Source organism: Bos taurus, chromosome 13 (assembly GCF_002263795.3).
Source record: "Bos taurus isolate L1 Dominette 01449 registration number 42190680 breed Hereford chromosome 13, ARS-UCD2.0, whole genome shotgun sequence".
Taxonomy (NCBI): Eukaryota; Metazoa; Chordata; class Mammalia; order Artiodactyla; family Bovidae; genus Bos; species Bos taurus.
In genome coordinates this window covers 22,934,060-22,961,873 of record NC_037340.1, presented here as the reverse complement: position 1 = coordinate 22,961,873, position 27,814 = coordinate 22,934,060, and the positions used below count along the sequence as shown (strand labels likewise).

The 27,814-nt window shown below is 39.0% G+C and overlaps 1 protein-coding gene across 9 annotated transcripts in view; it reads right to left on the bottom strand.

The window, feature by feature from the left end:
• Positions 1 to 6,800: 6,800 nt before the first annotated feature.
• The window catches only part of MLLT10 (MLLT10 histone lysine methyltransferase DOT1L cofactor), a 207,443-nt gene continuing 186,429 nt past the window's right edge, over positions 6,801 to 27,814 (bottom strand). For 4 of the 9 annotated variants that reach the window (XM_025000949.2, XM_025000952.2, XM_025000955.2 and 1 more), the window contains 9 exons: positions 23,342 to 23,459; positions 21,898 to 21,970; positions 19,458 to 19,612; positions 17,478 to 17,666; positions 16,970 to 17,058; positions 16,470 to 16,831; positions 15,372 to 15,468; positions 9,597 to 9,812; positions 6,801 to 7,929 (listed from right to left, as the gene is read on the bottom strand). In XM_025000949.2, the coding sequence (XP_024856717.1) occupies positions 7,885 to 7,929; positions 9,597 to 9,812; positions 15,372 to 15,468; positions 16,470 to 16,831; positions 16,970 to 17,058; positions 17,478 to 17,666; positions 19,458 to 19,612; positions 21,898 to 21,970; positions 23,342 to 23,459 (1,344 nt within the window). In that variant the 3' untranslated portion in view covers positions 6,801 to 7,884. Of the gene's footprint in view, positions 7,930 to 8,814; positions 8,942 to 9,596; positions 9,813 to 10,258; positions 11,299 to 15,371; positions 15,469 to 16,469; positions 16,832 to 16,969; positions 17,059 to 17,477; positions 17,667 to 19,457; positions 19,613 to 21,897; positions 21,971 to 23,341; positions 23,460 to 27,814 lie in introns of those variants that run through there. The other 5 variants (XM_025000951.2, XM_025000953.2, XR_003037741.2 and 2 more) reach the window with 4 other exon arrangements.

Here is a 27,814-nt window from a genome sequence, read left to right as displayed (position 1 = left end):
AAGGGGTTGGCAAACCATGTAAATCACCCCTCTAGCCTGACCCCTGGACATAACCCTAGTCTCACCCCATGTAAGAAACAAGCTCACACCGCCTCAGTGAGGGAGCAAGGGAACCTGTTGTTTGTCCCTCCCCCACCCTCCTACAGAGGGGCCCCAGTAAAGCCTCACCTGTATTTCCTGTCTGGCCTCTGATCAATTTCTAATGATTAAGGAAGCCAAGAACTCTGGTCCGTAACATCAGGACAGTTTTTTGGTGCCGTCGGGCTGCTAAGGAGAGAGTGACAAGTTCCAAGGCCCTGCGCTCAGAGGTCTCGGGGCGGGGGGGGCATCCTCGCCGGCGCCCACTGGGGAAGGGCGAGTGGGAGATGTCCCAGCTGCTGCCTGGGAATTAATGCAAAGCCAAGTCTTGCAATTGTTTGAAAAGCGGTCATGATAACTTGTCACTTAAAAAATGTATTAACCCTAACACCTAACAGTGTTACTTACCAGCACCTGGAGGTGGATGTACACGCTAGGGAACACTGGCAGTTTGTCTCTTCCCCAGTTCTGCGTCCTTGCGGGGCGCCAGGCCCAGAGCAGCCAGGGGTCTGGGGTCAGAGAGGGGCCACAGCCTCAAGGCTGTCCTGGCACCAGAGGCTCTGCCTCCAAGCACAAACTTGCCAAGCCTGAACTGTAACCAAAGATAGCTCACAAATCACAGAAGTCCTTATTGAACTTACAGGATTGTCAAGATTCACTTATCAGTAAGAAGGAGACATTTCCTTTGATGCCAATAATAAGGTGAGGGATGGGACTGTAAGTGGAGTACAGTTGGCATGAATTCCTAACAAGGTAAAATTACTTGAAAAATCTAATGGCTTCCCAATATTTGCTCAAGTTCACAACTATTTCATTTGGAAAAGCCTACTTTAATGTATAGCAAAACTTGGCATCGTCAATGTATATTTCATTTTCACTGAGTAAATTTATGGTTAATGGTATTTGTCTCATTGAAGAGTTTTCACATTCGAAACACAAGTCCATCCCCTACTTTTAAAAGCAGAGTTCCATTTAGTTGTAAGGCACTTCTGCCTACAATGCCAAGGGCTCTGCACTGCCTTGGGGAGCATCCTGAGTCAGTGGTTATCTCGTCTTCTGACTGGCTGACAGAGAGCTTAAGAAAACAGCATGGAGACTTGTTTTCTGGGCACTCATGCCCAATGCCTGCTCTTGACCCCATGAGCGAGCACACCTGCACAGAAGTCTCGATGGGAACCAGCCCACAGAACCCCGTGTCCAAGCAGAGCACCCTTTCCCAAGGGTCTGTGATGGGCAATAAGCAGCAGGTGCTCAGAAACTCCCCAGAATGAAACTCAACAACAGGGAAGCAGGGAGCAGCAGCCAGGTGCATGCCATTGGCGGGGGTGGAATTAGGTTCCCAGAACCTCAGGTAAGTTAGAAAAGTGACTAAAGCAAGGAGAATCACACCAAGACAAAAAACTACACGTATATATAAGTATATAAATGAAAGTGTAAGTATATAAATGAAGTATATATTTCATTTCTTATACAAAAAAAAAAAAAGGTGCGTGGCCAGTGATGTTTCGTTTAGAGTCAATGACTCAGAGTGAAAACCAAGGAGGTTGCCAATGAGCTCCTGTCTTCAGTCTTGGGAGAGACAAGACTTTCCAGAATCTGATAATTATTTTCCAATTGTGTACCAGAAACCTAAAATGTGCTCCTTAATAAAGTGAAAAGTCTAACCGGTTTTCCTTGGTCATTCAACACTTAACAACCAGGACCCAATTACACAGACCAGCATACTCTACACAGATCAGTATACTGTGGTTCTGTAAGTCTGGGATAAAGGCTGACCATCCGCAAGGACCACAGGTGATTCTGATGCTCACTGAGAGCTCGCAACCATGAGTTTCTCTTTAACTTAAATGCCTCTGGTTAAAGCTAACTGTGTTTAAAAAAAAACAACTCACTTTTTACCAAGTACGAATACAGCTTTACTGATGTGCCTTCCTGTCTTCTCCACTGTGGTCATTGCCTCCTCTCTGCACCGGTGGTTTGAGGGGCGCTCTGTCTCACCTAACAGCAGGCTGCAGGCTGGTTTGCTCTCCACGCTGCATGGAGTCTACTCCTGAGTTTCAACAACCCCAAGATGCAACCGCACCGACAACAGAGCACGAAGCACCCAGAGGCTCCTGGAACCAACCGACACCAAGGGCACCAGGGCGTCAGGAGCTCTATCTTCTCCAAACAAGACGGACGTCAACAAGCAGGTGACACAAGGCCTTCTGACCTCACTGGCCTCACAAAAGGACGCCCCTAAAAAACCCTAGACCTGGCGGGAAGGGGTTGAGGCTGAAGCTCCGTCCACACTACTGGCCTTAATTAGTAAATTGAGTAACAAAGTGCAGCCCCTGCCTCAGGGCCAGCACAGCGCCACCCAGAGGCACCCTGAGCCTCCGAGGGTCCCTAGGTGGATATCCAGAACCATGGGATGCTTCACAGGAACGCCTACTCCAGCTCCACCTCCTCAGCAGCAGGGGAATCTGAGGGCCTCAATGCCTCGTCCGCTGTGGCGGAGACGGCACCGGGGCTAACAGCCTCGGCAAAACTGAAGTCCTACCTGCAGACTCCAGGGAGCAGTCGCTCTCGGCGGCGAATCTCACCGGTGCTGAAGGGCAGGGAGCCTGACGCCGGCACTGGAGTGAGTTTCCCGCCGCTCAGGCCCGAGCTCACTCAGAGCCCGCCCACCAGAGAGGATGCCGGGAAGCCAGCAGACCTTCATTCACGCCCCGCCCACTGCTGAGAGAGGCTCCCCGGCCCACCTGCCCAAAGAGCGTGAAAAGAACGCAGGGAAGCTGGCACAGCCCAGCAACCCTGGAACCTAGTTGGGCAAGCCGAGCTCTGCTGAACACATCCAGTGACCCTGTTCAGCCAGGGAACTTGAGACACGGGTGGGCTTAAGTCAAGAACACAAGAGCCCTACCGTCTTGGAGCTAGTTCTCCCACTCTGCCTGGGCAGGGAACCAATTTGTACCCCCACCCACTGCTAAATGCAAGCGCTCACCCAGGGAGCCTAACAGGAGCACATCGGGCAGCCCATCCCAGAGCCATGCTTACAGTGGCATTTAGTGCACGGCCCGTGCTTCTCTGTCTTACCAGCGAGTTCAGTGCCGTCTGGCTTAATTAGGAGGCCTAAACAACGGTGCCCGCCAGGGAGGGAAGCAAACTCGGAGTTCTGCTTACTACTGTGTATAGTACCCAGTCTCAAAAGCCGGATAAGCCTGACCAGAGGCCCTAGGCAACAGCAAAGCCCATCCTACAGCCTTACTAGGGCAGGGAAACAAGCCAGAATTCCTATCCAAGACCTCTCAGCAGCAACACCACTCCTGCCCTCCCACCTTTCAGGGCTCTGGGCAGGGGCCTTGCCCCAAAACAGACCCTAATATAGCAGACCCCACCTGCCCACAAGCATTACCAGTAGACACATCCAGAAACCTCAACAGAGCTGACTGGTGAAAAGCTGTCTCTCCCAAGACAAACCTGTAAAACCTGGAAGAGAAGCCCATTTACTCACAAAAATACACATAAACATGACATCACCAAAGTAAACTAATAACTGACACTAAAGTAATGGAGATCTATGAACTGTCAAAGAATTCAGAATAATCCTCTTAAGGGAACTACAAGAACACAAAACTATAAACAAAATTAGGAAAATAATTCGTGAACAAAATGAGAAGTTCAACAAATAGAAACCATTAAAAACAAAAATCCTAGAGCTGAAAAATACGATCAAAGGATTCAACAGCTTTAAAAAGATGAAGATGCAGGAGAAAGAATCATCCCGACCTAGAAGACAGGACATTTGAAATTACCTAGAGGAACACAAGAGAAAAAGTGAAAAACCGAAGAAAGCCTTATGGGACACAATCAAAGAACCCACATCTGCATTATGGAAATTTCAGGAGAAAGTGAAAGGGACAGGAAGCATATTCAAAGCAATAATGCTAAAAACTCCCAAACCTGGGGAGAGGTATGAACAGATCCATGAGGTCCAAAAGACCCCAAATAGGTTGAACCTAAATAGGGCTACACCGAGACACATTATAAATATCAAAAGTCAAAGACAAATAATTTTTGTCAAAGAGAGAAGTTACATACAAGGGAAACCTCATTTTTAATACTATCAGCAGATTTCCCAAAAGAAACTTCAGGCCAGGAAAGATGGGAGATACATTCCAAATACTGAAAGTAAAAAACCGTCAACCAAGAAGTCTGTATGGGGCCAAAGTGTCCTTTAGAAATGAAGGAAGGATAAAGATTTTCCTGAACAAGCAGAAGTTGAGGGAGCCCATCACCAGGAGACATGCTTTACAAGAAAAGCTAAAGGGAGTTGAGTGGAAGTAAAAGGATGCTAACTAACATCATAAAAATAAAGGAAGGTAGCATGAAATTCACTGGTAATTATAAACACACATTCAAAAGTAGATTTTGTAATACAGTATGGTGGCACATAATTCTCTTACAACTCAAAGTTAAAAAACAAACAGTAAAAAGAACCATAACTATAAAAATCTGTTACCGGGTACACAATATGAAAACTACGTAAACTGTAACATCAGTAAAATGTGAAGGGAGGAGAAGTAAAAGTGTGACGCTCAGGACTTAAGCTGTGTAAGTTTAGTTATTAGCTTAAAATAGGGTGTGTTATAATTTTCATGTAACCACATGAGAAAAATCTATAGTAATTACACCAAAAAGAAAATGATGGAGAAGTCAAAGCATACTGATCCCCAAAAACCTCAAAACACAGAACAAGACAGCAGGAAAAAGAAAAAGGAACAAAGGGTCTACAAAACAGCCAGAAAACAGTCAACAAAGTGGCCATAGTCTAAGCCCGTATCTACCAATAACGACTGTAAACAAAAATAGATTAAATTCCCCAATAAAAATAAAAGAATGGCTGAATGGATTTTTTAAAAAATGATACAACAATATGCTGCTGCCTACAAGAGACCTGCTTTAGTCTTTGAGACAATTAACTGAGAGTGAAGGGATGGAAAAAGACATTTCAAGCAGAAGTAACCAAAAAGCAGGAAGAGGTTGCTATTCTTATATATCAGAACAGATTTTAAACTAAAGAGAGACAAAGAAGGTCATTATATAATGAAAAAGGGGTCAATCCATCAAGAAGATATAACAACAAACTGAAAAGACAACCTACAGAATGGGGAAAAGTATCTGTAAATCATGTATCTGATAAGGGATTAATGTAGCCAAAATATACAAAGAACTCATACAACTCCATAGGGAAAAAAAAAATCCAATTTTAAAATGGGCAAAGAACAGACATTTTTCCAAAGAAGACCTACAAATGGCCAACAGATATATAAGAAGTCATTTGAAAAGTTCTTCAACATCACTAAATCATTAGGAATATGCAAATCAAAACCACAATGAGTTATCACCTCATGCCTGTTGGATGGCTATTATCAAGCTACCATCTGATCCAGCAATCTCACTTCTGGGAACACATCCAAGGGAAACAAAAACACTTATGTTGAAGAGATATCTATACCCTTATATGTTCATAGCAGCATTATTCATATTAGCCAAGACATGGAAATAATCTAAATGCCCATTAATGGATGAAGTTGCTGTGTTATGTACATGTGCGTGTGCATGTGTGATGGAGTATTATTCAGCCATAAAAAGGAAGTAAACCCTGCTATCGTGACAACATGGATGGACCTTGAAGACATTTTGCTAAGTGAATTTAGTCAAACAAAGACAAAATACTGTACAATCTCATATGTGGAATCTTATTTAAAGAACAAAATCTAACTCACAGAAAAGAGGTGGGGTGAGGGAGAGGGAATTGGACAAAAGTGGTCAAAAAGTTCAAATTTCCAGTTACAAGATAAATAAATATTAGGGCTGTAATGTACAACATGATGACTATAGTTAACATGATATATAGAGAAGTAGTTAAAGAGAGTGAATTCTAAGAGTTTTCATCACAAGGAAAAAAACTTTTTGCTGTTCTCTTTTTTTGGTATCTGTATGAGATGGATGTTTAACTACACTTACTATGGTAATTATTTCACAATATATGTAAGTCAAATTTTTATGCTGTAAACTTATACCATGCTGATGTCAATTATATCTTAATAAAACTGGGGAAAATGGCAGTTATAAACATTAAATTTTATTAACAAAAACTTTGTACATTTTCTTTAATACATGTGGAATTTTACATCTAAGTAAAATAACAACACATTCAAAATTTACCATTTATACAAATTGTTACAGAATAACAACCAGTGGGTTAAATAAGTAAAATAAACCACACCGATTTTTTTTTAATTATCTACAAAAGATTTGACTTTCTTTAAAATTCCCCTGAACATATAAAAATAAATTAATTTTACTTTTCAATTAAATCTACCAATTAGAAATATTACAAATCAAAATATCAATGTTATCTTATGAATTTTTCACAATACAAAACAGATTCACAAAACCTTATTTACAGAAATGAGGTAAGAACTGTGCAATGTTTAACCAAGAGACATATTGCAGAATTAACATGTTCTTCCAGCTAAGTACACAGTGGAGGTCTAATTATATCTGGGTCTTTTTTCCACTAATAATTCACACATTCAAGAACAGTTCAGTGATTACATCCCCAATTGTTTAATTTATATACTCTGCTACACTGTTACCCCAGGAATGGGGCTACCCAACGTGGAAGGGGTGTAACATAGATTTCACTTGTTTCAGGAACTGCTGTGGTGGTGTTTGTTTTTTTTTTTTTGGTCTTATTTTGTCTGTTTGAAATCATTGTTAACAACGAGAAGTTGTCTAAAGAAAAAAAGAAAATTCTTACCAAATCCACACATTTTTCTTGTGACTCATTAGTGGATAAATACCCAGGTAATAGCTTCGCCTGAGCTATCTACAGTGGCATAGAAAGTTCTCAATAAAGGCAGAACCATGGGGAAGGCTGCTGTTGCTACTCAGCTGACCAGAGCCACTTCAGCACAAGGCAGGTACTAACAGGCACTTGATTCAGGCCAAACCCTACCAGCAGTTTCCAGAGTGGCCCCTCTTTCATTTTGAATTGAGCTGGTTTCCCCAGCAGCCTTAGAGCTCACTTAACTCGAGGTTTCTTCAAAATATGAGTAGGTCTTAACACTAAAGAAAAAGCATTTAGCAAAAGAAAATTACCTTTAGCAGAAGCAGACATTTACCATCCTAACTTGATTACCAAAATTGGCCAAATCCCATTAGAAAGGAAATTTTTATAACAAAGATTGCCAAGTCCCAGTGGATGACCTATTTATTTGTAATATTTAACCAATAAAACTCTAGAAGAAGAAATTAAACAGTTCCTTGAAATTTGTTCTAAGGTTTGACTCACAGAGCAAATGTACTGTAACCCAAACAAAAGATCATATTTCATGTTCCAACTGGTACAATAAAATCAAATGGTTTATAAATGGAACAAGTCTTTAGTTTTCCTAGTCATCTCTGCAATTTATAATCAAAATTAGTTGTGTACCAACTATATTAAATTTCTCTTAGGTTGATAAACTCATTGCCATGTAAATTATTTCACTGACCAAAGTTAGCCATTAAATTTTCTTTCAAAGTTCAAAAAAATCTGGGAGAGGGGTAGGGGATATGGGAATTTCATTTCAGTGCAACAAAGCAACATCAACCAAAGCCTTACAAGAATGCTCTTGTGGCAATTAATCCTTTGTCGTGCAGCTGGTTTCTTGTTGCATTTCTTCATAGGTGTAGTAAAAGGACTGCAACAGCAGCCAGATGAAGTGCCAGGACAGCAGGATAGGCCATTTCTAGATGTTTTTTTCTCAAGTGTCAACTTTTCTCTTGAGCAACAGGCCCACTTTTATCACTAAGTCTCTGAGGTTAAAACAAACAAAATCAAGTGTATTAGCTAAAGAAATTTTTGGCCCACACTTGAAACAATCTCCTCTTAACTGAAATTGTAACTGAGATAAAAGGTAGTATATATGGTTATTCCTTTTTTCTACAAGTCAGCATGGCTACTTTTCAGCATAATGTAAGGACATGAAAATACTGGTAAACATTTAGTTGCTTTATATTAAATTCAGCAGTACACAAAGACAGAAGTACTCCTCTGAGGCAGGACTAATAAGGAATGAAACGTAGAAATCATCCCTCCAAAACGGACTTTTCCACGGTAGTAGTAACACAGTCGTGTGGAAAATGAACAAGTAAGGAAGTCATGGGTTCTGATCCCACATACATGCTATCTGTCCTTTGAACTTTAACCTCTTTGAATCTCCCTATTTTAAAAAACAGGTTTTTTAATAGTTTAAAGACTGGAACCATATATACTACTGTCTCTAATAAAGACACCTGTCACACAGCAGGATACTCATATTACTTCCCAGCCTTGTAAAATACATTTCATATTGTATAACCTTTTTGATTTTAACACAAGAAAAAACTTTAGAGCAAAAAATGGTTAAAAAAAAAAATCTAAATCAGTACAGAATCAATGAAATTTCCATGTCTGCAAAACTAGGTTTGTGATAATGATAATGACAGTATTCACAATCAAGAAGTCAGAGGAACAGTAGGGTAAACAAAAAGCATTGAAGAGGTAATGAAAACCAGTATACTTTATTTTGAACTAATTCTTGTTACTAAATACAAACTAAAGCTTCTGAAAACTAAAAGCACAGTAAAGAGCAAGGTTTCAAAGTAATGGGAAAGAGCAAACATTGTGACTTTGAACACCGTTTTTGCCAAGTCTCCCACCTCATTCTTTCCCTTCTTCCTTTTCCTGGTGTCCAGTCTCCATTCTATATCCCAATATCCTTCCTCTAACAGGGTTCTGCCCTCAACTGGAATTTAGGGGAAACATTTATACTCCAGTAAAGTAGACCTGATTGAAGGGGAGAATTAATAGAAAGAAACAGCCTTAAAATGTGTGCACTGTACACATAAGGATACTGTTCCTGCACCCATTGTTCTGCTATCATTTACATAAGATTAAAAATTTAAATTTCATTACAATTGTGATTATGATTTACTTTCTATTCAGTAGAATAACTAGATTGCCCTAAAGTTTATATATTAATTTTACTGTAAGTATAATTCAGTTTTAGCACATCTGAGCAAAACAATAAAAATAATCCTAAATTATCTAGACTATTTCTATAGTTAAACAAATCACTTAAACAAAGATTCTCAAAATACCAACTACTTATCTTTTGATTGGACTGTCCCATATCACTTACTATACCAAAACATTTTCATTTTGAAAAACTGCTGAATTATAAAACAGCCTTCCAACCTTATGTGCAAATTCAAACTGATATACTTAGGGGATATATAAATTGGCTTAGGTCCTTTGTGTTTACAATATCCAGCTGCTGAAACAACTGGTTTTAAGAAGAAATTATCTGGGGGATAATATATTTTAAAAGAGAGAGAAGGAAAGAGGGAGGAAGGGAAGAAGGGGAGGGCCGGACAGTCATCTCTAATCACTAAAATTGGCTCTGTGATTTCACTAGCTGTAACAAAACACAGATACTTACTGTTACCTTCTGACTTGCATTATCACCATGGATGGTGAGGAACGGGTTGGTGGTGGCTGGGTGAAGTGGAGGCGCCTGCGTGCCTGCAAGCAGGTTGTTGATGGGTATCTGCGTGGGTCCCGGGATCTGCAGCTGCTGGAGATCAGGCTGGTGGTGCTGCTGCTGCTGCTGGTGGTGCTGTTGCACCAGCTGGTATAGAAGTGCCTGGTGCTGCTCCTTAAGCAAGAACACGTGGGAGGGGTGAGTTCCCAGCCCAGACAAGCCAGCAGGACAGCCTGCCTTGTCTCTTTTCTTCTTTACTCTGATACTAGGTACTGAAGTGATGTCAAAGTCATACTACTAAGAAACACAACAAGAGTCTCATCTGGAAAAACACACTGCACTAGAAAATAACCATCTACTGTAAATGTCAGTATCAGCAAATGGTTTTATTTTCAAAGTGGAACAAGCAAAAGAACCCCTATTCAAATGAGGTTGTACATGAGAATCAAGGAAAATGGCAACTTAGAGAAGCCACGGTGATCTGTGTTTGGTTTTAGAAATCCCTCCTGTAATTCTGGGAACTTAAAGAGTTATTATGCTCTTATTCTGAGAACTTTAAAAGTTATTTTAAAAGGTGGGTGCAAACGTAATTGCAGTTTCAGATCACGTATTTTAAATAATTATAACTAGGCTCAAATACATCTTTATTAATCAAAATAGGAACCATTACAATTAACACGTTTTTGTCAACGAGAAATAAACGTGCTTATTCCTGTAGCATAAAAATCCACGCTTTGGGATTCGATGAACTCTTGGAAAGCATTCTCTGCCTCCTGCTGGTCGTGGAAGCATTTTCCTTGCAAGAAGTCGTCAAGATGCTTAAAGAAGGTCAGGTGAATACAGTGGATGAGGCAAAACTTCGTAGCCCAATTTGTTCAACTTCTGAAGCACTGGTTGTGTGAATGTGCAGTCGGGCGTTGTTGTGAAGAACTGGGCCCCTTCTGTTGACCACTGCCGGCTGCAGGTGTTACAGTTTTCGGTGCATCTCATCGATTTGCTGAGCATACTTCTCAGATGTAATGATTTCACTGGGATTCAGAAAGCTGTAATGGATCAGACCAGCAGCAGACCACCAAACAGTGACCATGACCTTTTTTTGGTGCAAGTTTGGCTTTGGGAAGTGCTTTGGAGCTTCTTCTTTGTCTAACCTCTGAGCTGGTCATTGCTGATTGTCGTATACAATCCACTTTTCATTGCACATCAAAATCAGATCAAGAAATGGTTTGTTGTTGCTGCGTAGAATAAGAGAAGATGACACTTCAAAACGACGATTTTTTAGATTTTCAGTCAGCTCATGAGGCACCCACTTATGGAGTTTTTTCACCTTTCCAATTTGCTTCAAATGCTGAACAACCATAGAATGGTTGACACCGAGTTCTTCAGCAAATTCTCGTTTAGTTTTAAGAGGATCAGCCTCGATGTTGGCTCTCAATTGGTTGTTGTCAACTTCTGATGGCTGACTGCTATGTTCCTCATCTTCAAGGCTCTCATCTCCTTTGAAAAACTTTTTGAACCACCACTGCACTGTACATTTGTTAGCAGTTCCTGGGCCAAATGTGTTGTTGACATTGCGAGTTGTTTCCACTGCTTTACGACCCATTCTGAACTCGAATAAGAAAACTGCTTGAATTTGCTTTTTGTCTAACATCATTTCCATAGTCTAAAATAAATATAAAATAAATAGCAAGTAATAAGTCATTAGCAAAAAAAAAAAAACCATAAAGCGAGAAATACTCATTAAAATGATGTATATATAACATAACCACACTTAAGAATGTATTCCAATATCAAACAGTAAAGTTCAACAAAACCGCAATTACTGTTGCACCAACTTCTTAACTTTTAAAGTTCTCATTCATGCTGACAGAAAGAGTGCTCTCCTGATGTGGTTATCATACCATGCCTTCCAGCATTCCTGAATGCTTACTGTGATTTGTCAGGCACTGTTCTGGGGAGAAGAAGTGTTAGGATGTGATTCCTGCCAAGGGTCAAGCTAAACAGTAGTGTGAGAGAGACTATGCGGGGGGGGGCGGTTTCAGGGGGCCCTCACTTGGTAACAGATGCAAGGAGATGAGGGAATTCTCTATGTGGACTGGGTAGGGTGAGGAGGAGGGCAAATGGTTCTAGGCACAGAGAATGCTAGCCAGTGCTGAGGGGCCCTGTGGGTGTAGCCAGCATGACCCAGGACAAGTGAGGAGACTGGAGTTGGGAGTGGAGTGAGCAAGACAGAGGCTGGAGAAGGAGGAGGGTAAACGTTTCTAGGCACAGAGAATGCTAGCCAGTGCTGAGGGGCCCTGTGGGTGTAGCCAGCATGACCCAGGACAAGTGAGGAGACTGGAGCTGGGAGTGGAGTGAGCAAGACAGAGGCTGGAGAAGGACGAGGGCCTGCAGTGTGGCCGAGAACACTGGCTCTTCTCAGAGTACTGTCGGAAGGCAGAAGAAGCAGAGGAGTGTCACAACCTGACCGGGCATTTCTTGATGGATTCAACGTGAGGTGTCAAAAGAGAGGGGTGAAGTAAAAACGGCAGGGATTTTTGGCTGAAGCAGCTGGAAGGATGGAGGTGCATCAGCTGCGGTGGGGGCACCGTGTGGCAGGCCAGCAGTTCAGTGTGGCCACGGTATGCCTGCACCATCTGTTAAGAGAGCCAAGAGGCAGCACCAAGGAAGCAGTGGATATGAGAGCTTCCAATTCCAAAGACAGGCCTGGTCTGGAGAAGTTGGTGTTGGCACAGACAGTCTTTAGAGCCACTTGGCTGGAGGAGATCCCGAATTCTAGGACCCTCTGAAGTGAGAGGGACTAAGAGAAAGAGGAGCACCCAGGAAAGGAACGTAAAAAGGAAGAACCAATTAGGTAGGAAGAAAACCAAGATCCTGGAAGCAAGGGGAAGAGAGAGTTTTCGGGGACAGACGCCATTACCAGGGGAGATGCCAGGTGGGAATGGACCGGGCTGAGCGTGGGCAGTACATGGAGGAGGGTCCAGCAAGAGTTTGTTCTTAAAGTGGGAGAAGGGAGGTGCCACAGAGGACCACTTCTGCCTACAAGAAGTTCAATGCTTATCAATGAACAAACCTCATCCCACAGCCTTGGCTGGCAAAAGAAAATATCAAGTCTAATCCACTCAGTCTTCATGGACTCTGGGCAACGATTTGTGCTAAAAATTTCTTAATCAACCACATTCCAGAAACAAGACACTTACATGTGACTATTAGAGTAAAATCTTAATTAACAGGAAGAACCCCAAATAAATTGAAATTTCAGTACTTCACAATAAGATGTGGCAAGAGATAAGGAAACAAGACCACATTTTAGTGTAAGCATTTAAGAATTTATATGTAATCTATCCTCATACCACTTTAAGAACAGTGACAATGATCCAGAATTGTAAAATAGACATTTTCAATATATTTTTGACTAACGGAAGAAAGTTGGTGGGTGTATTTTAGAAAGAAATTACAAAGGCTGAAATCTTGAGTTAATTAAAGGAGTGTGCTCCTAGTCTAGCTCAGTGAGGTGTGCAAGACACAGCCGGTACATAAGGCACCTTAGTTCTCTCACCCCTCCTCCAAGATATCTGCTCCACACCTTTTCTCTCCTCTGACCACAATTTCCCTATCTCCATCAGCTGATGACTTTACTTATAATCCCCATTTGAAAACTAAAAACATCAGAAGTGGGCTTCATCAACTTCCTATCATAAAACCCACTTACAGCTGCTGCACCTCCCTCTTACCAGGTGAAGCTGCTCCCTCCTGAAGTGCTCTGCTGCCCTGGCCTTACCCCTCCTCTCTCTGCACCAGAATATTACCCATCAACATACATAGAGGGCTTCACTGGCCGTCCAGTGATAAGAATTGGCCTGCCAGCGTAGGAGACATGAGTTCCAGCTCTGGTCCAGGAAGATATCACATGCCACGGGGCAACTAAGCCCATGCACCACAAGTACTGAAGCCTCTGCACCTAGAGCCTGTGCTCTACAACAAGAGAGGCCACCGCACTGAGAAGCTTCCATACCACAACTAGAGGATCCCTTGTTCGAGGCAACTAGAGTCCACACAGGCCAACGAAGACCCAGTGCTGCCAAAGATTAATTAATTAAAAAAAACATACACATGTTGTCATTTTCAAAATGAATAGAAAGATGCCCTTAGACATCTTCCTAATGCTAACTGCTCTTTCACTTCTCTGCTCTTCACAGTAAAATATCTCAAGTGGCCTGTACCCCATTTGTGTTTCCTGTTTTCTTTTGAATCACTCAATGAAGCTTTTCACTTCTCACCAAAATCACATTCTCAAAGAGTTCTAGACACCTAGTTTCAACGGGCAGTTCTTACTTGTCTCACCAGAGTATTTTACTCAGCTGAGTCCTCCCTATCTTGAAAAGTTTCTTTGCATGGACTCTAGGCCATCACTCTGTTCTAACTCTCCCCTCATTCTCTCCTCAAGACCCTTGACTGGATTACTCTTCTCTTTCAGGATGCCCAGAGCCCAGTCCTCAGACATCAGTCTTCCTTCCCTACTGCCCTCAGCAAGTCATGTGAATCTCAACATCACATATGCAGCAATGACTCCAAGCTCCTATTTCCAACCTCATACTTTCCTTGGACTCCAGACTCATCTAACTGCTTAATCTGTGTCACCTGAACATCTAAACAGACATCTCACATCAGCAGGTCCATAACAGAACTTCTGTTCTCTTGCCAAAACATGGTGTTCCTCCTAATCTTCCAAATCTCAGTAAGAGTCACCATCCAAGTTAATGTCCAACAAACCAGTCTTATTGACTCTATCTTCAAAATACACAATTCTAGACAGTTTCACCATGTTTATCTTGCTCTCATAAATCACCAGCACCTGGACCACCCCCAGAGCCCTGCTCCCCCCAACACACACACACTATTCTCCATTCAGCAGCTAAACTAATGTTTTAAAATGTAAATTATTGTCATGTCACTATTGTGTTCAAAACCCTACACTTAATTCTTTAAAATCCTGAAAGGAAAAATGAGGATATATGAAAAAAGACTTTTAAATGGGGATAATTATAAAAGCTAGGCAATTGGTATACCATACTTTCTACCACTGGTACACCTGAATGTTTATTTCCACAAAAAAAAGGTTTTTTGTTTTTTTAAATCACCAATGGCTTTCCATCACACTTAGGATAAATCTAAACCCCATACCATGGACAGCCAAACAAAGCAGCCCATGACCTTGCAGCCCACACCTGCCTGCTCTCCTCCACACTAGCCCAGTCATGCAGCACAGGTGCCCTAGTCCCTCGACCCTGAATGCACATTCTCTTCTACCTCTGTGTCAGAAAGTCATGCTCCTTCACCTTTTATTCAGATCTTTGCTCAAAAGTCATCTGCTCAGTGGCTGGACCATCCTATCTACCACGGCTCTCCCCCGACTGTCCTCTATTCCCTTATCCTGCTTCATTTTTCATTCCAGTACTCATCACTACCAAAAAATATGTATCTAATGTCCATCTCCCCTATCAGAATAAAGCTACATGAAAAGACAAGTCTTGTTCACCAGAGTCTACCAGAGCAGCACAATAATGTTCTAATACCTGTCGATGAATCCATACAATTAACATCACTGCAGGTATCATAGACTAGACCATGTCACTTCACAAAGTGGGTAATCTATACCTACACACTGAATACTTATTATAACTTTGATCACTTGCTCCTAATAAAGATCAAATATTATCAAAAGGAAGAACTTACTGGTGTGAGCTGTTGCGAATTTAACAACTGCTGGAATTGCTGTTGATGAAGAAATATTTGTCTTTGCTGGTCAGAAAGTAATCCTAGTCCTGAGGCACTGAAAAATGATGAAAATTCTTACTTTCTACTGTAAACCTCTTTTTTTTAAATGTAAAATGAAAGAACTTCTCAATTTGATGTTTAATAAGTTAACAAGTCAAGTTTTTAACCATAACACTTTTTGAAAAACAACGATGTAAAAATTTCTTCTCTCTCTCTGCACATATACAGGTAACCAAGAATTCACATTGTCAATAAATGTTTTGGTTCCCTTTTTATTGTAAACCAAGCAGGTACTAAATTGTTCAATGGAATAAAAATTTATATGCACATGTAATACTTTATTTTCAATCATTCAGGGATAATTTAACCCACATAGTAAAACAAAGAAAGAATCCAAACATACTACTAACTGATTTTACTTAAACTTTTTTTATGGTCCCAACTGTCAGTAAAATTAAGCACCAACGAAAAGACAGCCAGAAGAAACAGTTTACTACTATCCACTACAAATCCATTTAAAATGATTTATTCCTCAAAAGTATGTGCAATAACAACATGGCTTTGCCATTCAAATGAAATTCCAGCACAATGAAACAGCAAGTCTCACTCCCTGGAAATTCAAGATAAATATTTGACCTTCATCTTATATCAAAATCTTTGATTACAAAGCTAACAAAATTACATAGCTGAATTTTAAGAAACCAACATTCATATGTGATCTTCATTACAATATTACTTTGCTCCAGAATTTTCAATACATGAGGTTAAGAAAAATAGCATTTAAAACAGACATTACAGATCAAGACTGAAATTTTCAGTACAGAATATATTTAATGCTTATGCTTTGCTTCTCAAAGTGATTTAACTTTGTATTTAATCTGAATTACTAAAGTGTCAAAAATAAATGGCTCCTGGTATAATATATTTAGCTTGTGGATTTTACTTTCTTAGAGCACATCTACAAGGGACACATTAAAACATCCCTAACTAAAGCATGGATAGCTTGGTACCATGTTGCTCTAAAAACTGCCAAAGATACTTAAGTAAGTTTCTTACCTGTTAGTCAGTGTAGCTGGCATTGGATGTGTTGCATTAGGTGGTACAGTTGTGTGGGTGAGGGGGGTAGGGTTCTGGGATATTGTGACAGGGGTCTGAATAACCCCATTTAAAGCTCCTACAATGCCATTAATTGCCAGTTGGTTACCTGGCAAAGCTCCAATTATTCCACCCACTCCAGGCACGGCAGGAATGGTGGATGTTACAGTCGGCATTCCACTAGCCAGTGCCCCCACTGTCACACCATTGACCTGCTGAACTCCGCTAACGCCTGAGCCCTGCTGAGCTGGACTCTGCCCGGCAGGAGGTGGAGTAGAAAGAGCCGATGAGCTGCTGGTGCTTTGTCCGCTGGAGGTTAAGTCCTAACATAAGGAAGAATAGGAACCAAGTTGTAAACAACACAGCAAAAAAACAGTTTAAAATTATTTTAAACCATTTAACGTAATATACCGTTGTTTGTAAGTAAAACACACAAATGAAATTAACCATACCGAAATTACCTGATTTAATACAGGAAGAGAATTATCAGGTAAAAAGCTGTTTCCTAGATGAGGGCTCTTACTGCTGTTCAAGGAATCAGTAGTAGGAGCTAGAAAAGAAAAAAGACAAAAAGAAGCTTATTTACCTGTTGAATTACATTACATGTAAGATTAAAGGTTTGTCTAAAAGCTTAGTCTGAAGCCCACATTAGAAACACTTAAATTTTAAGCCTTGCTATTCTTAAGACCAATCTGAATGAAAAAAATCTGTATCTCTATTGAATACCATGGCTTTAAATCAATAGATATCATCATATACTTAAATTTTATCATTAAATTCTGTACTAAAGATGTTAGAGCAAATTCAAGTTGAACATTGAACAGGATTCTTTATGCTCCTCTAAAATAACCTGTTATTCCTTTTCTACATCTTCATATAACTGGTGACCACTTATTATTCACTTATTATGAAAAAAGTAATGAAAAGTTCATCCTACTTTCCTTAGATCCACAATAAATTTACACTTACCATTCTGTGCTGGAAATGCATGCATTTGATGAGATGGGCTGGGGTTTGCTGTTATTGTTGGAAAAGGCACTGAGAGCTGTGCATTCAATAATTGAAGGCGTTCCTTTTTGGCAGTCAAGTTTTTAATCTGTTCCTCTAATCTTCGATTTTCTACTTGAAGTTGATGTAATGACTTCAGCATCCCTAAAACTAGCAGAGATTTGAATAAAGACAATTTCACACACAGGACCAGGTACTTTATGGACTTGTGTCAGTAACTTTAGAAATAAAACAGAAAAGTAGAAATTCTGTAAAGCATTTCTAAGTGACAAGGTTCTATTTCTAAATTTATGCAGATACAAATATATAATAATATATTTCTACCTATGTAAGCATAAAGGGATATTGTTCCAAGATGTACTGCGTAGAAACTTTGTTGCCACTAACAAAAAACCCAAACCTAGTTCAGGTAACTTCCATTCTCAAATAAAAATCACAGGAACATTTGATTTTCATCAAAATAAAAGCCTAATTAAAAATTCAAAGTGCCCGCCATGATTTTTCATTAAAATCATTTTTTAAAGGTCAAAGAATCACACACAACAATGTCCTTCGACACAAATAAAGAGCACAAGCATTTTTTGTTGTTTGGTTAAACTAAGCAATTCACCGGAGGACACTGGATGAGGAAGCCCAGCGGCTCAGCCTGCGGATCCACACACGCCCAGCAGGGAGCAGTGTACGCGCACCAAAGCCCTACTCCTGGCTCCCAGGAAAGGCATGTCCTCTGCACACAGGCTGTCCTGTTTCACCACCTCAAATACTTTTTCCATCCCTGCCACAGCTCGGACCTCTCAACGGACAGCAGAGATGCCATGATGATGGACACTTTAAAGTTCTATGTATTAAAAAGTTGTATTTGTTTAACATGCCCTCAGGGCCTTCAAAAGACACAATTCTACTGGTACAGACACATACGGTCATTTCCCAAGGATTTAACTTTTATCCCTCCTCTTCAAGATCCCACACAGATCCCTTAGTGTACCCAAATGAGATGCAATAAGACTAAGCTAAACCTGTCCTCCAGCTATCATGTTTAAAGGATTATCCTGGCATGAATTTCCTCACAATTAGCATTTCTTGTCAAGAGCGCCATTCATAAAAATACCACATTTACAGCACCTGTCTAATGATAAGCAAAATATTTTGTTTTGTTTTAAAAAATAAAGAAGTAAAAGCTTATACCCCCTCAAATTATTAGAAAAAAAAAAAATAAAACACTATATTTAAGTAAGATAGACACTTAAAATTGTAAAGATACTAAATACGTATATATAATAGACACTACATAATTTAGCAAGTAAATGATATAATATATAGTATATGTATAATGTATATGTAACTTAGTACTTATTCTTTCTCATCCAAATTATAAAATCAAGAGAGTTGGCCTTGACTATACACATTTTAAAAAAATAAATTCTGCAGTGGTGAGCAAGTTTTATTCAAACAATTCAGCTAAAAGAAGCTACAGCTCATATTTTTAGTGAAATTTAACTGATTAGAACAAAGTAGAATGTAGAAACAAAGTACTAATATTTTAATATTAATAATTATAAAAAGTAATAAGAACCAGTGAATTCTACAAGCCAGCAATGTTCATTTTATCTTTTAAGTCATCTAACCCTCAAAACAATACTGTGATATAGGTACATTATGATTCTCATCCTATAAATGGAAAACTACAGCATATTGACATTAACACACTTGCCCAAGATCACACTGTTTTAATAACAGGTAAAAACAGAATTCGAGTCCAAGGGGTAAACTGTAGCCTCTGTTCTATTAAGCCACTACATTACACTTTCTCACCATATTATACATCATAATTTCAATGCTATTCTTGACAAAGTGTGACTTCTACATCTGTCCACCTGAATGTTCATCTATCCATCCATCCATCTACTGCTCTTCCTTTAAGGACAAGAAGAGAATACTTACTGTCACTAGGAGTGCCCTGTTCTAATAAAAACTGCTGTCCTTCACTCCACTGCCTCTCCAGAAGCTGCTCTATGCTGGCTGCTACTGGGGGCAGGTTTTCCAAACTGCTGTTGCCTGGTTGGTCATAGCGGATCTGTAAGTTGCTTACAGGGGACCTGTTGGAAACATTAATCCTCAGGTTAAACAGGAGGAGGACCCTCTAAGGGAAGTATATTCACATTTCTCACCTTATGCTGACTCTTCTCCTGTAAAAGTTTTCTAACACCAGGTTATCTAGGCTAAAATGATAAAACCATAATCTACCCTAAAATTAGTAATTACCATCCTTCCTCCCCAAATGGTAAAAACCAAGGGGGAATAGCTGGCATACAGGATAAGTAAAAAACACTAGAAAATATAAATACACTACTAATAATTTCTGAAATTGGCAATAAAAGAACTTGATGCAACTTTATAAAACAAAAGGGAGAAAGACAGGATTAGAAAGATTCACACTGTACAGTTAAAATGAATTTTTGCTAATATCTCTCAGATCTATACTTCAAATGATAAGAACTTAAATATTCCAAAACAAAAGTCACTTATATTAACATGAACATGTAATGTTCTCTCATTCAGTTTTTGTTTTAAATACGTAAATGTGCCCATTTCTGGTCTCCGGCCTATTCTATAATTAGATAATGAATTAGGGCTATAGATTTTCCAAAGTATTTCCATATAATTATCTTCACACCAACCTAGTGAGAAGTCAAAACCTGCCTTACTGGCTCTATTTCTATTTGAGGAAACAAGATGGGGCTTTAGTGACTTGTCCAAAGACACACTGCTAGTGAGTGACAGAACTGGGCAACAGCTCAGGGCCTCTCACAGCCTGCTAGTATTCTGCTGCAGCCCTAACACGCGTCTCCACAAAAATCCCTTCAAATAAGAGGTTAAACAAATGAGTCCTTTTATTCCTTCCACATGTAACCATTGAGTGCTATACATACAGCTGCCTGTCCCTTCCCAAATAGTACATTATTGCCAGGATACTTTAGGCTATTTTATTCCAGGCTGATTTTTAAAGAATAATATACACTCAGAAATATGTGCTAAAAGTAATATAGTGCCCTTTTTTGGTGTTAAATCCTATTTAGCTAACGAAACACAAAAAACTATACACAATGCAAGATAGCACTAAGGAATCTTAACTAATTTCTAAGGTTGCCTGTATGATATTTTAAATTTAAAAGGAGAACACAGACATGCTTCTTCCACTAAACATACAAGCAAAAAAATCCATTAACTTTCTCCTTTGGGGAAAAAAAGAACAAAACACAGTACAGAAGTAGCACAGCATAAATTACAGATTGGTCTGATGATGTTTTAACTGTGTACTTCAGATTCCTAGTTTCAAAAGAATAATATTTAATTTCTGAAGAGTTCAACTGGGAAAAACAATACAACCTTTATTTCAACCAAGGATCATACAGGAAAAAAGGAACTACTGATGCACCTCTAGAAAATAGCTACATTAGAGGTTATTGGATGAATCTCTCTAAGATTAAAAATGCTCCTTAGCAGACATTCCCCCAAATAATATAAGCAACACTGCTTATATATATTCATGGTAGTCACTACATAAAATTTTTAAATAGAATTTGTAAACTTCCATAGTTGAAAAGATATTCTTTAAGTGGGTTTCTTCTTCCACCTGCTCCATTTTCACCCAATCTAATACCACACTTCAGGTGGAGTTTACAAAATTAGAGAACAGAGAGAACACAACTAGAAAACAGTATAGAAGCTGAGAGTGGAATAAAATTAATAAAAATACAGCCTATTAAATAATAAAAACATGTCCTGTTAGCAATAATAATCTAACATATATATTAATATTATAAATGATATCTGAACTCTCTTATATAATATCCAAGGTAATTTCACAGAATAAGTATAATATATTTGCTGTACTTTGTTTCAAACAATTTTGAACAATTTTAGAGGGATTTTAGAGACAAGTCATAAGAACTTCATTTACTGAATTAGGAACTGGAGACTAAAGGGTTAAGTACATAGCCCACAACAGCGCTAAAACTGGAAGCCAAAGTTGAAAGCCTGGAGTCTGCAGCTTTAAGACATCTTAAGACTATTTTATAACCCAAAAAGAATTATCCAAGTTAAACACATTAATAGTACCTGCAGCTAAATATACAAGAGAGCTCAAACTGATTAGAGATCCAAGAAAAGGGTATGTCTTTTATAAAGCTTAGAAATCTAACCACATGTTTAATATTCAAATTAATTTAGAATCACTCTTCTTAACTGTCCAGACATGCCTCTTATCTACAGAATGATTTTATAGCCTCACAAATGTAAGCTCTGCTGATATGAGATAAAGAAGTTTCCAAATCTCAAAATGTTTCCTTTGCTGATACTTTGCAGTGCAAATAATGCTTACCTTGGTGAGAGACTTCCTCTGGGTGAGCTTCCTCTGCCAGCAAGGCTACGGCTATTGTCTCCAAGATCTTGATCTGCAGTGTAAATATTTCACAGCTGATAAAGTGACTCTCACTAGATGAGAGGTTTTAAGCCCTGGCCCTGATTTTTCCTAAAACATACATAAAACCTTTACCACTATCTTTGCAGTTACTACAAAAGTAGAAGATCTAGTATGTTGCTAGTTGAGAATTGCTGAACTGTGGCATGTAAGGCGTTGTCCCTACACGTTTTTTTTTTGTGGGTGGAGAAGGCCATGGATTATGTTCATTCTTTCATTCCTTTCAATTTTACAGCACAGAAGCGTGGTTTCCATTTGCAGTACCCTCCCCTCAGCCACTTTTAATTTCTACGGTTAAAGTAATGAATCACAGCTGTGGACAGCTAATCTGTATGCTTATCACAGCAAATCCTTATGCTTTGTATATTTTAACACTTCACATTCCAAGACAAGTCATAAAAAACGTATGTATTACATAGAGCCATGCACCAAAACTAAAGTTATATATATATGTTACATGGATCATTACACATAACACTAAATAACCAAATGGACAAAGACAAGTAGGAATACAGAATTCTGTATGCAAAAAGAAATTAATTTTTAAAGATATTCCTGAGGTGACATCCAATGTCTCGGCTTGAAAAATAATTTGTATTTCCCCTACAGTGAGTTCCTTATAAAATCACCCTATCTGGCCTCTTCCAAGGTCATCCTCCCCTTATTCTGAGTCAGGTAACCTTTGACCCTTGAAGGGTAAAGACATGACTGATCCATTCTTGGTGAACTGCTAAACCCATTCCCTTCCCCCAAACAGGCATGACTACTTGGACATGTCAACAAATCCTTAAGGGTGGAAAGAAACAAAACAAATCCAGTGGCTCATTAAAACAGTACAAGAGGCAAATGCTACAAAATGTCAACTGGTAAAAATTCACAGGATTACTAAACACTGTAGAGATTCTCTAACAGGATTTTTTTTAACCAAGTTTGTGTAATGCAATTTCATGAATTATGCAAATAAAGATTGAGGCTATTCACAGAAAGCCCAGTGTTATACTACTTTCATTGCACAGAACTGAGCACTGAACACATCAATCACAAAAGTCACAGGAGACACTAGCATTCCTGCCTGCTGATGGCTCTGCTTAAACATTTACATTTCAGACAGTTAAAAAAAAAAAAAAAAGGCACAGATTTTGCAGCACAGCATACTATTTACTTCCAAATGTAATTCTTTTCATTTAAAAGGGGAAGGGTACACACACACACAATCCTCCCCTTTAGATTTTATTTATTAACCACATCTTTAGATTTTTCAAATGAAATTAGCCTGATGGGGGATGAAAATCAGTTTGGTGGAGGGGAACAGAATTTTAGAGATTAAAAATTCTTGAGACCTTACCTGTTTGATTGTTTTCAGACTGAGCTATAAGAGCTGCCATTGATGAAGTTGAATTTAATCTATTGCCATACATATGAGATGATGCCTGATTAAGAGACGATCCAGATAGGGTATTTGCCTAAATGAAAAGAATTACAAAGACAAATTAATTACTGTATAAAATATCTGAATACTTTTCTTCCTAATAGACCTAGCAACAACTATTTTCTCCAACGTAAGAATGTAAGTAGAACTTCCTGACTTTCTAAAGTGCAAATTTCATTCTTGTTTTACCATTTCAACATTCCAGTTTCTGAAAAGTTACATTAACTCAAAAGAGAGAGGGAGCACTGAGACTGGCACAAAGTTAACTATTTATGATTTAATTTCAAAGTATCTATTTGATACCAAAACCAGTGGCCTGGTAACCATGTGAACATATGACAAGTTATTTAATCTTATTAAAGCGTTTAGAAAATAAGGGCAGGGAGACAACAGATGTCTAACAAATGCTTCAGTCTCTTACCTCACAGGCTGCCTAAGGAGGTCAAAAGGTTGAGCTTCTACCTTTAGTATTTTAACTACACAGAGCCATATCTCCATTGCTTAACTCTGTCATTAGTAAAACCCGCACACTATTTTGTTACTTCCTATTTTGATAGACTTGGAAGCCTGCTGCTTTTTCTGTTTTGTTTTGTTTTTATTTTAAAAGAAAGCAAACAGGCATCACAAGTATGTTTTCTATACAATGCAGGGCTCAACGAATCACAGCTTTGCCCTGACCCCATATAAGGCACTGTCTTTTTGGCAGTAAGCCAGCTCTGCGAACTGAAGAGCTGGTCCACAGTTTGTAATTCATTCATGTTGCTAACCACAATTCTGAAGGCCTCTACTGGGACTTGTGCCAAACAAGCGAAAATGAACCCTTAAACAGATGAAGCTAAGGAGGCTGGCCAAAGTCTTGCGTAATCCAATGTAATAAAAATGCCTTCTTTGATGTGAATACTTTCTCCCACTTTCCAAGAATATTATAACCTCAAAAATGTGGCATTTTGGAAGCAAATCTCTTGTACACAAAACATTGCTAACTCACAGAAGGCTATCACTAGTCTGAAATACTTTTCAGATTTAACAGAACCACACATTTCAAAGTAGATTTTTCTTTTTTCATGAAGTGAAATCAAAACTTTTGTAAAACGAAATAATTGTGTAGTTATTGCAGAACAAAATTCTGGAAAATAATTTCAAAGAATTGAGGTGTTTTTAATATAAATAAGCTGAATAACAGTAGAACAAAAGATGTAGAACATTTTGACATGTTTAACTGCACAAAAAGAGACCAAAACGACAAAGCAATGACAACAAGCAAAATATTACAGAGAATAAACCATGCTTCTGGAAAGACTCAGACCCTGACATTAATATTTGGCCTCTAGCCAACTTCCTAAACATAAAAACTGGACTTTACAAGTCACAGGAATAGTCCCCGTGACATAGAATCCTGTCCTTGCTTTCCATTGTCTCAAAGGGTATATTTCATATAATGTCTAAGTTCAATTGGTCAATTTCTGGGTTTCATTTTTCTTCTCATTAAAGCTATGTATACAAAGTCAGTAGTTTGGATTATACAGTCCTGTTTCACAATCAATTACCCCTCAGCAAAAGCTGCTGCTGCTGCTAAGTCGCTTCAGTCGTGTCTGACTCTATGCGACCCCATAGATGGCAGTCCACCAGGCTCCCCCATCCCTGGGATTCTCAAGGCAAGAACACTGGAGTGGGTTGCCATTTCCCTCTCCAATGCATGAAAGTGAAAAGTGAAAGTGAAGTTGCTTAGTCGTGTCTGACTCATAGCGACCCCGTGGACTGCAGCCCACCAGGCTCCTCCATCCATGGGATTTTTCCAGGCAAGAGTACTAGTGGGGTGCCATTGCCTTCTCCGCAGCAAAAGCTAAGTCATCACTTTAATCTGAAGATCACACTAGACACTTACCATGCATAGAATATATAAAATGTGTCAGAAACGGAAAGATAGGAAAACTTTTTTTTTAACCTCTTCAGAAGTTAATAAGCTTGGGAATCAGCTACTCATAAAGTAACTTAGAACGAGAAAAATCCAGAGACAAACAGAAAGACCAGATGTTACTAGAAACCCAGTTTAAAATCTTGGGCACCTCACACTTAAAAATGCCCTTTGCAGAGCCAATTTACTCTTACTCTAGACATAATTCTAAAAAGATCAACTAAGCATATAACAGATTAGAAGTGGAAAATTAATTAGAAAGAGGAAGAAAAAGTAATATCTTGAGACATTTTGTTGGCAGCAAGAAGTAACAGCTGACAGCAAGAGGAGAGAAAAATACGAGCAAGAAAGAGCACACTCCCGAGTGCTGGCCGGGCCTGGCTCTGAGAGCATGGGCAGGAAGGGTCGCCACACCTGCACCCCAGCCTTTTGACTCTCGTGCTAGTGCACTCATCCACTGGCTGAATCACAACTATTACACCAGTTGAACTGCTTTTCTAGTTCCAATTATCAGTTTTATAAGCTTCCTTAGTCTCTTGATAAGAATCAAAGATGCTATTCTCTTTCAGGAAGGGTTCCTTCTGTCAAGGGCTTTATATTTATCCCTGTTAGCTTCAAATTTCTTGATGTAGTCTCCAAATCATCATACTTTTTCAATCACACACTCCACCCACTACACTAAAGGCTCAAAATGCAAAGCAACACAGCATAACTCATTTCCGTAATGACTACCATCAGGAAGAGGATAAATCATCGTTAGCACAATTTCAAAGCAAGAAAGTATGGATTTTATAAAGATGGTAGGCAAAGGTAAAATTAATAATAAAAACAATTAGAAATACATTCATTATCCTGAATGACAAATTTCCCTCAATTTTCTGATTGTTTAAAAATTACCAGGTAGTTTTTAAAATTATTGTATTTATCTAAATAAGGAATTTCCAAGAGAGATTGAAAATTACCAATTTTTACCATCTAGGGTTTTGTGGAATATGAGAGCACCTAAACCACTCTACATTAAATTCAAGTCATTACCGTCATTTTCGCAGGTAGCATGAGCTAGCAAAGACTCTACAAATGTCTGACATTGGCCAACATTTCTGAAATGATATTTACAAAGGTTACTGCTGGAAACTGTTGATAACTCTGCAGGAAACTTAGAGCAAAGAAACTCCCAACATTTTAGCCAAAAGATTCTACAACTTTTAGTAGCAATAAAGAAGGAAAAGCAAAAGAGACAACCTACACTGATGGGGGAATATAAATTGGTACAGCCACGTGGAGGAAAGTACAGACCTTTAAAAACCAAAAACAGAGCTGTCATATGATTCAGCAATACCACTCCTGGGCATACATCTGGAGAAAACCATAATCTGAAAAGATACATGCACCCCAATGTTCATAGTGGCCCTATTTACAACAGCCAGGAAATGGAAGCAATGTAAATGTCTGTCAACAGATGAATGGACTACTACTTAGTCATAAAAAAGAATTAAATAACGCCATTTGCAGAAACATGGATGCATCTGGAGATTACCATACTAGGTGAAATAAAGCTAGATAGAGAAAGACAAATATTCTATGATATTGCTTATGTGTTAGTCTGCTCAATCATGTTCAACTTTATGGGATCCCATGGACTATAGCCCACCAGGTTCATATGTCCATGGAATTCTCCAGGCAAGTATACTGGAGTGGATACCACTGCCTTCTCCAGGGGATCTTTCGGACCCAGGGATCAAACCTGGGTCCCCTGTATTATAGACAGATTCTTTACTGTCTGAGCCACAAGGGAACTGGATATCACTTATATGTGGAATCAAAAAAAAAAAAAAAGATACAAATGAATTTACATATAAAACAGAGATATACCCATATAGAAATAAATTTATGGTTACCAGAGGAGAAAGGGGGAGGGGAGAGGGATAAACTAGAGTTAACATATACTAGATATAAAATAGATTACCAACAAGGACATACTGTGTGGCACAGGGGGCTTCACTCAGTATTTTGAAATAACCTATAAGAGGAAAGAATCTGAAAAAGTTTATATACACACACACCACAAATGAATCATTCTGCTGTATACCTGAAATTAACTCAACACTGTAAATCAACTATACTTCAATTACCCAAAAAAAAGAAAGTGCTATTTGTTTTTGGAAGTAAGTACACACCTTATGGTATTTCAATTCTATCTTGCCCTGGAAAGCAGAATGTCTACTGTGGGCAAGTATGTTCTTGAGCCTGTTGGCACTATAAAGAATATAAGCTGTTAAAACACTGGGGAGGCTGAGTGAAAGTATCCATAATACACATGAACTCTGCACTGTTCCTGCAACTTTTCCATACACCTAAAATTATTTCAAAATAAAAAGCTAAAACAAAAAAGAATATGATTGCAAAAAACCTGTTACTTGGCTTTATAGTATTTTGATGAAATGAAGTAATCTACTCAAAATGTAAAAAGAGGT